Genomic DNA, 10,451 nt, shown 5'->3' with positions numbered 1-10,451 from the left:
GGGTCGCAGTTGTCCTCGGAGTTGCCTGATCGGAAAGTCTCGAGGGCGAGGCGTTGCCCTCCATTCAGCTGGCTCCCCTGGCCATCAGGGACGAGGCCAAGGCCCCAGGGTGGGTCTCCTTTCTTTGGAAGCGGGTTCTGGGTTTTAAGGAGTTTTCCCCTCGGTGGTCCTGAGCTGGCAGTTCCGGCGGTGGCTGCTGGGGCCCTCCTCAGCGGCGGTCTCATGCAGCTCCTATGAGGCCCCTGTCGCCGGTCGGCGATGTCCGGCTGGACTTGTCACCGCCGCCGCTGCCGGCTGTGAGCGGGTCTCCGGTTGGGTCCTCCGGGCGTCTCATGGCCGCTAGCAGCTCCCTGGTGCCCGACCGGCTGCGTCTGCCGCTCTGCTTCCTCGGCGTCTTTGTCTGCTATTTCTACTATGGGATCCTGCAGGAAAAGATGTGAGCGGATCCCCAGGATGGGAACGCAGACCTTCACCACCGCACCACCTCCCCCGCCCGCCCGCTCAATCCTGCCTTGTCTCCCAGCCTTTGGTCAGGTTCAGGCTCGCGGTCCTCTCGCCCCTAGCCCCAGTGTTCCCTTTGGCCCCTTCTGCTCTCCCAGAATCCTGACCCCTTTGCTGCTAAACCCGCCAAGGGTTATACAAAACGCCAAAGTTGGTTCCTAGATTCTCGGGAGGTGTTTATTTTTCTTCCCTTAATTGATGTTTTTCCTGTTGGTTCTAAAGGACTGGGTTTTGCAGATTTAGGTTTCCTGTGCTGGGCTGTCCTTGGAACTCCTATATTCTTGCAGGTTGCTGATTACTTCGCCCTCGGCCCTGCCCCGGTGTACGTCGTTTCACCAAATTTTTCACGTTTCATTCAGCTCCATCCTGTACGGATATGTGTACACACACAATTTTTCACGTTTCCTTCACCATCCTGTACGGATATGTGTGTACACACACACACAGTTTGTTTCATTCGGTTCTCTGATTAGCAGCCTGGAGTATCTAATTTCTAGCTCCAATAAAATTGGCTCCTGTTGTAAATGTGCCCCGCGATCCTTACCAAACTTTCCTTAAGTCTAGAGAAGCAAAACAATTTCAAAGCGTTCAGTGGCTCTGAATTACTAGAGGACCCTGAGGGAAGTATATTAATTCGTCTCTTTCTCATGCATTTTATTCTTAGAACAAGAGGAAAGTATGGGGAGGGAGCCAAGCAGGAGACCTTCACTTTTGCCTTAACTTTGGTCTTCATCCAATGTGTGGTCAATGCTGTGTTTGCCAAGATCTGTGAGTACTTAGATAATAATCTGTTGTGTGTCCCGTCGTTCCCTGTGTATCCTAGGCATTAGGTCTAACTCTGGAGACCCTCAGCCCTTTTAGTGCTAACAACAGCTTCTCTATTAGACTTATAAAATTAGTGGCTTTGGAAAAAGGTGTACTTCTGTTTCCTTTAACTAAATCAATTTCTTAGTCAGAAATGTGCAGAGAATGGATCTGTATTCCGGATCCCCATGAGAATATTTAAAACTTTTTTGTCTTTTTAGTTTTCCTTTTTGTGTCAGTTCTCTTTGTTCCCTGGGGGCTAGCAGCAGGGCTGACTAGTCCCTTGATCTGAATGAACATCCACCCCCCACCCCCCACCGCTGCCCTGCATGAGGTCTTGTGTTAGGTTTAGATGGTATTGGAGAGTTGGAGAATCTTCAGAGATTTCCCAATCTAAGAGGACAGAAATAGTTCGGTCTAAGTACTTCTCATCTTATTTGACAGATAAATTCCTTTCATGTGGCTTTGACTTTTGCTCAGTGGTCCATCCTAGGCCCACCAACTTTCTCTTGGATGTTTCTTTTGTCTTCTCCTAGTGATCCAGTTTTTTGACGCTGCCAGAGTGGATCGCACTCGGAGCTGGCTCTATGCTGCGTGTTCTGTCTCCTATCTGGGTGCTATGGTCTCCAGCAACTCGGCGCTACAGTTTGTCAACTACCCAACTCAGGTGACACCTCAGGGTGGGGTGAGGGTTGACTCAGAAGTTCAAAAGGGTGAAAGATTCTTCCCTCAGGTCTGTGACTTAAATAAAAGGAGAATGTGTCTGGGAAACTAAGAGTGTGAAGAAACCACAGATCTGACATTTAGTGATGGTGGGTGGGCCATGATAGAGCCGTTTTCTGAGGCTACAGTCTCTGGTGCAGGCCCCACGCTAACTTACGCATCTTATGTAGCACTCAGTTCAGTACCTAGCATGTCAAAGACGCTCAGAAATTATTTTTGCTCAATTTAATTTCAGGTCCTTGGTAAATCGTGCAAGCCCATCCCAGGTAAGCAGAAGAAGATGGTCGCTGTCGTCCATCCTCAGTCTTCCTGTAGTGAGCTTGATCCTCCCCTGCTAGGGCTCTGTTCCTCTGAGCTTTGTCATCTCACCATTGCTATCTGTAGGGACTTCCCTGCATCCCTTCCTCCTGCCCGTCCTGTCATCTGTATCACTTCCTGTTGTGTTTGGTGTTCATTAGCTGGTAATCCTCACTGTGAGCTAGAAGCTGACCTCATCTGCTTCACATGGTCAGTCGTTTTGGTGGCCTGCATTGTCATTAGATAGCCTAAATCCCATTTGATCATCAGTTTCCTTATTCTCAATTTCTCACTCTTCCCTACTGCCCCACCTTTGCCAGGTTCCTTCCTGGAGTCTTTGTTCTCTACCTTTCTCTGCTTTATATTCTTCATTCAATCTTGTTGCACAATCATCTCTATGGAGGTGCTAGTCTTGCACTCTCCTCTTTTTGTCCTCTGTCAGCTCTCCTTCTCAGACATTCTTTTTTCCCCACGAGTCTTTGGCTCCTGGGAGATTATTGGTCTCAACAGTCTCTGTGGGTGCCTGAATTTTCCACCCTGTTTCTTCCCTGTAGTCATGCTCCTTGGAGTGACCCTCTTGAAGAAGAAGTACCCAATGGCCAAGTACCTGTGTGTGTTGCTAATTGTGGCTGGAGTGGCCCTTTTCATGTACAAACCCAAAAAAGTAGTCGGGATAGAAGAACACACAATTGGCTATGGAGAGCTGCTCCTGGTATGTAATCCTGTTGGGAAAGGAAGCCTTTTCCAGTAATCTTAACAGGAATATCCGCCCCCTGCACATACAGAACGCCAGTTATATGTTTTGAGAGAGATAAGTGATGTTTCTTGCCCCCTGTTTCTGGTCTCTGTCTCTTGCTGCAGGGTCCTTGGCCCTGCTAAGGCTGTAGTGGGGAGCCTAGAATATTTCACAACAGTTCAGCTCTCCTTCTGGGGAAGAGATAACTCTGAGGCCCATGTCTAAATGCTGATGTGAGGTCCCTGAGACCTGAGAGTAAAGAGGAAAGGAGTAGTATGTCTCTCACTGTGGCTTTCCAAGAAAGTTGGAAGTCAGAGTTAAAAATAATACTATATAGCCAGTTAAGCCAACCGTGTTCTTTTCCCCATGGGGGCCCAGTGTGCAGTGGCTGCAAACAGCAGCCTCCTTGGTAGTGTATGCAGCCTGTTGCCTGTATAGATTGCCCTAAGGGACCTTGGAGATAACTCTGGCCAGTGGACATTCATGCCTGGCATGCTGTCCCCAATCTAGGCTCCAGACAGGTACGCGTGGTGCCTTTGGAAAGCCCACAGCGCAGTGACCAGAGTCCGCTTTGGCCAAGTTAAAATGTCTATTCACACCAAGCTGCAGAACAAGGGGCATATGATTGAGGCCCTCCACAGGGCCAAGTTCAAGTTCTTGGCCACCAGAAGATCCGCATTGCCAAGAAGTAGGGATCTACTAAATTTCACGCAGATGAATTTGAAACTGTCGTGGCAGAAAAGCGGCTCATCCCAGATGGCTGTAGGGTCAAATACATCCCTAATCATAGTCCTCTGGACAAATGGCGGGCCCTGCACCCATGAGGGTGCTGTCCCCTCCTTCCTCCCGCCCACCAATAAATCCTACTTTCCTGTCAAAAATAATAATACTATAGTAGCTATTGCTTACTAGGTATTAGGTACTGTTCCAAGTGTTCTACATGAAAACTAGTTAATTTTTACAATAACTTTATAACTAAGATAGTATTAATCTCCATTTTACAGATGAAGAAAATGAGGCAAAGAAAAGTTAAATCCTTTGCTCATGGCCATACGGCTGTTAATTGGCAGAGTTAGTGGCTAACATGGGCTTCCCAGGTGGCGCTAGGGGTAAAGAACTCTCCTGCCAATGCAGGTTAGACCTAACAGACACAGGTTCGATCCCTGGGTTGGAAAGATCCCCCGGAATAGGAAATGGCAACCCACTCCAGTATTCTTGCCTGGGAAATCCCATGGACAGAGGAGCCTGGCTGGCTACAGTCCATGGGGTCCCAAGGAGTCAGACATGACTGAACAAATTATGTCCAATATTTCCCTGGATTCTAATCTGGCAATATGACCTCAGAATCCAGTCTCTGGAACACGGGACTCCCAAGCCAGGAGGCTAACATACTGGGGTTAGATTTCCTCTCTCCACCCTTAGTGGAAGAATGTGTGTGGCTCACCACAGCCTATTCTAGGCCCCTGCATGCCAGGCTTCACAGCATTGCGTTGAGCAGTGGTAGGCTTCCTGCCCTGCCCTGATCGCATTACATCTGTGTGGCTGAGATCACCTGTCCTTCCGGGGCTGGGGGCAGGAGGGAGCTCACATGGTCTCTTGTCATCCTCTGCTTGTGGGCAAATGGCAGTGTTTTGTTCTGAGGACTCCGTCTTAAGGCAGCGGCTCTCTGAGGGATCTCAGAAAAGTGAGAGGTCTGTATCCTGAGTTAGGGAGGGCCCCAGGGGCCTTCTTACTGCAAGCTGTACTCTTTCTTTCCCAGCTCCTGTCTCTAACCCTGGATGGACTGACTGGTGTTTCCCAGGACCACATGCGAGCTCACTACCAAACAGGCTCCAACCACATGATGCTGAACATCAACCTTTGGTCGACATTGCTGCTGGGAGCTGGTAAGGAGTGGTTCTGCTGTTCTTTCCATGTATCAGCAGAGGGCAGACTGCCTTCATCCACTTAATCTCTAGCTCTGGTGCCAGCTGTGCCCTTTGCCCAGGCCAAAGGTCAGCCTCCGTTCCCAGATGCCTTATTGTCCAAGCCCTTGAGAAGCCTTCTTGGAGAAACTTTCACCAGTCAGCTCTGCTTGTTGCTTGTACTGGCACAATCAGGAATAGATCTGTGTGAGGTATCATGGGAAGACGCACAGTAGTAAAATGCAGGGGTGCCCTGGGAACTCGCCCTCCTCTGATGTAGATGAGACATTGCTGTGTGGTGAATACTGAAGATTGTTCAAACATGAATGTGTTTGCTTTTAAATCAGTGCTTTCTAACTTTTTTTTTCAAGTCTGGGCACACACAGTCAGTATTTTTCATACAACACACTAGGGTTAACAGAGGAGGCTGCTGATGGCTGGAATCGACCAGTGCTTGGGGCTGCCTTGAGCTAGGGATGTGTGGATCAGTATCTTCACAGCATCTGAGGTTTGCTTCTTTCCATCACTTTGGCAGAAGTAACTCATTAACTTCTAAGTATTTCCTAGAAGAGTCTTTAGTTAGTTTCTCTAATCAGAAAAATAGGAGATACTTGATGGGACAATACAAACTCACGCTATACGTTTTCCCTTGCCCTCCCCCGCTTCAGAGCGCTTATGCAGGCCTCTGCAGGTGTATGTGTGTGAGTATGGGCACATAGGATGCACCATTCATCTTTGGATGTTTCTTTCTAGGAATCCTGTTCACCGGGGAGCTCTGGGAGTTCTTAAGCTTTGCCGAAAGGTACCCTGCAGTCATCTATAACATCCTCCTCTTTGGCCTGACTAGTGCCCTGGGCCAGGTGAGTGCCTTGATGGGTGATGGCTTGGCTTCCCCAAGAGAGGCTGGGAGAAGAGGGTGGCAAGATCAGCTGTGATGTCCTGTTACAGACTTTTCTTGGTAGATACCCAGGAACCAGCCTGACTTTGTCTTTCGGTCTTTCTCTAGAGCTTCATCTTCATGACAGTTGTGTATTTTGGTCCTCTGACCTGCTCCATCATCACCACAACTCGAAAGTTCTTCACCATTTTGGCGTCTGTGATCCTCTTCGCCAACCCCATCAGCCCCATGCAGTGGGTGGGCACTGTGCTGGTGTTCTTGGGTAAGTTACGTCCAGAGCATGCAGCTCTAGGCCATACAAAGGAACTTAATTTTTTATTTGTGTAATGTGTTATTTTAGAGCAGATTTTTTTAAAAAAGAAAAGGAAGCATTACCTGTAATCCAGCCTTCCTAAGGAACATTTCATTTAAATGATTTCTTTTCAATGATTCTTTTTTCCCCAGACACTGAGCAGGGTAAAATTATTATACTTACTCCCTACTAATTGGCACTGCTGTGGGTGAGCTGAAAGAACTAGAAGTTTGACTCTTTAAGTTTCATTCAGTCTTGCTGGTTTTTTGTTTTTTTATTTTTGGCTGCACCATGGAGCACGCAGGATCTTAGTTCCCCCACCAGGGATTGAACCAGTGCCCCCTGTAGTGGAAGCAAGGAGTCTTAACCACTGGACTGCCAGGAAAATCCCTGCTGTATTTTATATACACGTGTAATTTATCAGTATCTGGGTGATTTTTTTCATTTGATACTAATCTCTTTTCTCTGAGGAGGTTTTATAAAACTAATGTTTGAAAATTATAGTTTTATTTAAAGCTCCAATTTTGGAGACCAAGGCACACCCCACTTCTCACCCCCAAATAATTTGTAGACTTCATTTCTCCCGATAAAGGTAAACCCATGTTCTCTCTTTCCATAGGTCTTGGTCTTGATGCCAAGTTTGGGAAGGGAGCCAAGAAGACATCCCACTAGGAAGAGAGAGACTACCTCCACTCCAAGAATATTTAAGTTATTTTCTCCAACAGTAACATCTCTTGGGAAAACGGACACAATAGAGATAAAGGACTAGGTTTCAGTCTGGGTATTTTTTGTTTTTGTTGTTGTTGTTGTTTTTTAAAGAAGCAAAATCACATACTCTAAAAAAAGCATTTGGATTTTAACAAGAGAGAGTTGGCCATTTCTGTGCTTGATGACCAGGAGTATAGCCTCGCACAAAAAAGGAGAGAAAGAGAAGAGGCAGAGCTTGGTGTTCATGACCCAAACTGCTCCCACGTGGGTGTGGTTAACCTGGCTGGGGGGGTCAGTTCCCCCAAGAACTTATGGCCTCTATTCCCACAGGCGAAGGTCTAAATGTGCTAGAACAGGTAGCTGTCTGTGAGAGCTAGAGAATGTAAAAAGCACTTTATCTCTTAAAGCTCTGGTGGGCAAATATTTCTTAAAAAACTGCAAATATAGTCTCTCCTCAAGAAACTTCTCTTGAGATTGAGATAAAATGAGCCCAGAGCCTCAGAGTCTGCTGCGTTCTGACATTTCCCCGTTTCCTCCCGTTCAACCAAAGCTCAACCGAAACGAGAGCAGAGACCCAGTGTGCATGTCGTGAACAGCTTTGGAAGGTCTTATTCCCTCCCTCTACCTCCGTGTCTGTTCTCGGTCCTCTCGGTCCCCTCCTGGGGACGCTGGATTAATCCTCCCTGTCCCCTTCAGCTGCTGAAGCCTCGTGGGCCTCTGCCATCCTGGCGGTGCCCTGGTATTCCCATGCCAGCTCCTGCCTGTTGAAAGGGATGCTGGCGGAAGGCTCAGTGGCTGAGTCCTGGCATAGAGCCGCTGTTGAGTTTTCTGGGTGGCAGTGGGGGGAGAAGGCGGAGCATGGAGCAGAGCCACCTGCCCACTGCTGCCTTCGGAGTTGGAAATCGCTATCCTCCGTGGACCAAACTTTACACATGAAAGTGCATTTCCACCAGCTGCAACTTTCACTCCATCTGTTCAGCAGCCCCAGCCCCTTGGCTCTCCAGATGGGCGCCCAGCCTCCTTCCTGCGCCGCTGCCTTCCCACCCCCTGCACCCAACCTTTCAAGCCTGGCTCACTTGCACTCGTCTCATTCTCCTGGGGCCCTGGGTGTCACTGCAGCTCTGCCCTGAAAGGCCCCCTCTCATTTTGAACTCCTCCTTGAGAAGAGAGGTTTTAAATGCATCTGGCTGAACTTCCTTCCTTTCTCCACCCCTTTCTTTTTTCTGTGTTTCTCATCCTGAAATTTGCATCAGTTAGCTCCTTACCTACTGGACTGATAGTTCTTCCAAACTCTCTTCTGTGGATTAGTTAGGCAGTGAGAGCATGTTACCAGGGCCAGGGTCCTATTAGCAGTCCTTACGTGAGGCCTGGTGTTTTTTTTGTTTTGGGTTTTTAAAAAAATAGTTATTTATTTGGCTGTGCTGGATCTTAGCAGTGGCATACAGGATCTTTAGTTGCAGCATGCAGACTTTTAGTTGCAGCATGTGAGATCTAGTTCCCTGACCAGGATTCAAACCCAGACCCTCTGCATTGGGAGCATGGAGTCTTAGCCACTGAACCACAAGGGAAGTCCCTGGGCCTGGTGTTTTAACAAGAGACATTTTCCCAGTTATCAGGCCAGTCCCCTCCACCTCTGCCCCTGCCTTACCCAACCAGGGGTCTCAGGCACACCTCATACTAGTCACGAAGAGCAAGAAGGATTTCCAGCAGCTCAGCATGGTTCTCACCTGATACTAGAGCAAGCTTGTTGTATCCTTGGTGAGCCAGGAGCCCAGTTCTGGTATATTCATTCAGTTCTTCACCTATTCTAATCCTGTGTGCCACATCCTGTGGACATGCTGGGAGTTCAAAGTTGACTAGGAGCGGTACTTACCCTCTAGGGTCTAACAGGGAGTCGGATAGATAAATCATTGCATCTCAGAAATGCAGAGATAACAACGAAGAAAGGTGTCTGGGCAAGGTGAGGCTTGAGCTGGAGCGTGTGGGAAGATGAAAGAAGTGAAAAGGGAGCTTTGGCTCTACTGCCAAGTGGGAAATAGGGTTTTAAACTGCCTGGCATACTCTGGTTTCTCTTCAGATCGTATAAATCTTTCGCCTTTTAAACTGCCTGGCTTCTTCCCATGTTCCTGTTTCTTTTTGTCTTACAAACTTTTAATTTTATATAGTGGTATAGCCACTCAGCCACACATGTATCCAATTTCCCCCAAACCCCCCTCCCATCTGGGCTGTTAGCAGAATTCCATGAGCTATACAATAACATTAGTAGGGTTCCATGTTCTATACAATAGGTCCTGTTGTTTACCCATTTTAATACCGTGCTGTGTATATAACCATATCAAACTCCCTAACTGTCCTTTCCCCCCTTGCTCCTGCTTCTGATCAGTTCAAGTGAGAACACAGGAGCAGGTGAGTGGCTCTGCAGTGTGGCATCATTTCAGCTCAACTGGAAGATATTTTAAAATGTTGTGTAAGCTGCCAGCTTGTTCGGGGTGGTGTACTCACCTACAGGATCACAGGAACTGAGAGTGCCAAGTCAGACTCTCATCAGTAACACTCTGCTAGGTTATTATGGTACTGATAAACGTGAAATACCAGGCAAGTTCAAACACAAGTATTGTTGATCACTAACCCTGGGCAGCCTGATGCTTCACGTTTCTAAACATCAAAGGGCTTTCATCTGCAGTTAATTCTCAGCTCTATGTAGAAGGGAGGGAACCAGCACACACATTTTCCCAAGCACTCTTTTTCATATAGGGTGTATTGTACTTCTGTTTTGGTCCACCTATCAGGCTTGCCTCTTTAGCTGTTTGTACTCAGGCTCGTGGTAGAGTGGTTTTTCCACTTCCTGTATACCTCTTAGTCTAGGGTAAGGGGAGTGACGCAAATGTGATTTGGGGGTAAAAACCATAGGGAAAGCTATTCTGGAATTAATCATCATGAGGGAGAAAAATTGTAAGTTGTTTTTCAAATGACTTAAAGGAGCAGTGTGGATAATCTTTAAAGTGGGTTCTTTAGCATTAGGTGATGTGTTTCCTCAGCCCTGTAAACCCTTATAAAGAGGACTAAGCAGGCATTTGCATCTTTTGGAAATGGAAAAGCAAGTTAGGGAAGGGGGCAAGTTGCATTGGGTCCCTGAGTGTGTCCCAGGGAGATTAAGGAGAACTCAAGTTTCCCTCAGTTATAGTTGCATCTTGGACCTGTGCCCTCAGAAGGGCAGAAGCCAACCTCCTCAGGAGACCCATTGCTTCTGCTGTCTGCTCCCACTTGGTGGTGGAACAGTTTGCACATTTTATAAGTGGTGCTGGTCACTCTCCCCAGATGTCCTGGCAGAGAAATTGTCCTGGATCTCTGCGGGATCATTCAGCCCTTCCCACTGAAAACACACCAGCTGTCTTTAGGAACAGCAATCTCATATTTATTGAGCTCCTCCTTTCCCAAAGCTCTTCAGTTCATGACATTTTATCCTTACAACACTCCTGGGGAGAGTTTAAGCCAGAAACAAGTCTCCCCATACCCAGAACAGAGAGCCCCAAATCCACTGAAGTGCATCAGCTGAGGGTGACACGACTCCATGGGAGGACAGGGCCC

At 47.7% G+C, this 10,451-nt stretch overlaps 1 protein-coding gene and 1 non-coding gene across 2 annotated transcripts; both read left to right on the top strand.

Annotated features, from left to right (window-relative positions):
* The first annotated feature begins 208 nt into the window (after positions 1 to 208).
* On the top strand, positions 209 to 7,018 carry SLC35B1 (solute carrier family 35 member B1). Its single transcript, XM_065910503.1, has 9 exons — positions 209 to 436; positions 1,166 to 1,269; positions 1,842 to 1,972; positions 2,264 to 2,294; positions 2,880 to 3,037; positions 4,821 to 4,947; positions 5,719 to 5,825; positions 5,972 to 6,125; positions 6,775 to 7,018. The coding sequence occupies exons 1-9, from the start codon at positions 234 to 236 to the stop codon at positions 6,825 to 6,827; spliced, it is 1,068 nt and encodes a 355-aa protein (XP_065766575.1). The 5' UTR covers positions 209 to 233; the 3' UTR covers positions 6,828 to 7,018.
* On the top strand, positions 3,393 to 3,527 carry LOC136150416 (small nucleolar RNA SNORA70). Its single transcript, XR_010659843.1, has one exon. It is a non-coding gene; the product is annotated as a small nucleolar RNA SNORA70 (small nucleolar RNA).
* Positions 7,019 to 10,451: the final 3,433 nt, after the last annotated feature.

Source organism: Muntiacus reevesi, chromosome 18 (genome assembly GCF_963930625.1).
Source record: "Muntiacus reevesi chromosome 18, mMunRee1.1, whole genome shotgun sequence".
NCBI lineage: Eukaryota > Metazoa > Chordata > Mammalia > Artiodactyla > Cervidae > Muntiacus > Muntiacus reevesi.
This window is presented reverse-complemented; position numbering and strand designations above follow the sequence as displayed.

Excerpts from the sequence above, each read along its gene's own strand:
- SLC35B1 (XM_065910503.1), top strand. The coding sequence starts at position 234 with ATGAGGCCCCTGTCGCCGGTCGGCGATGTCCGGCTGGACTTGTCACCG. Across the intron at positions 5,826-5,971 it reads TGACTAGTGCCCTGGGCCAG|AGCTTCATCTTCATGACAGT; the intron begins GTGAGTGCCTTG and ends GTCTTTCTCTAG. Across the intron at positions 6,126-6,774 it reads CACTGTGCTGGTGTTCTTGG|GTCTTGGTCTTGATGCCAAG; the intron begins GTAAGTTACGTC and ends CTCTTTCCATAG.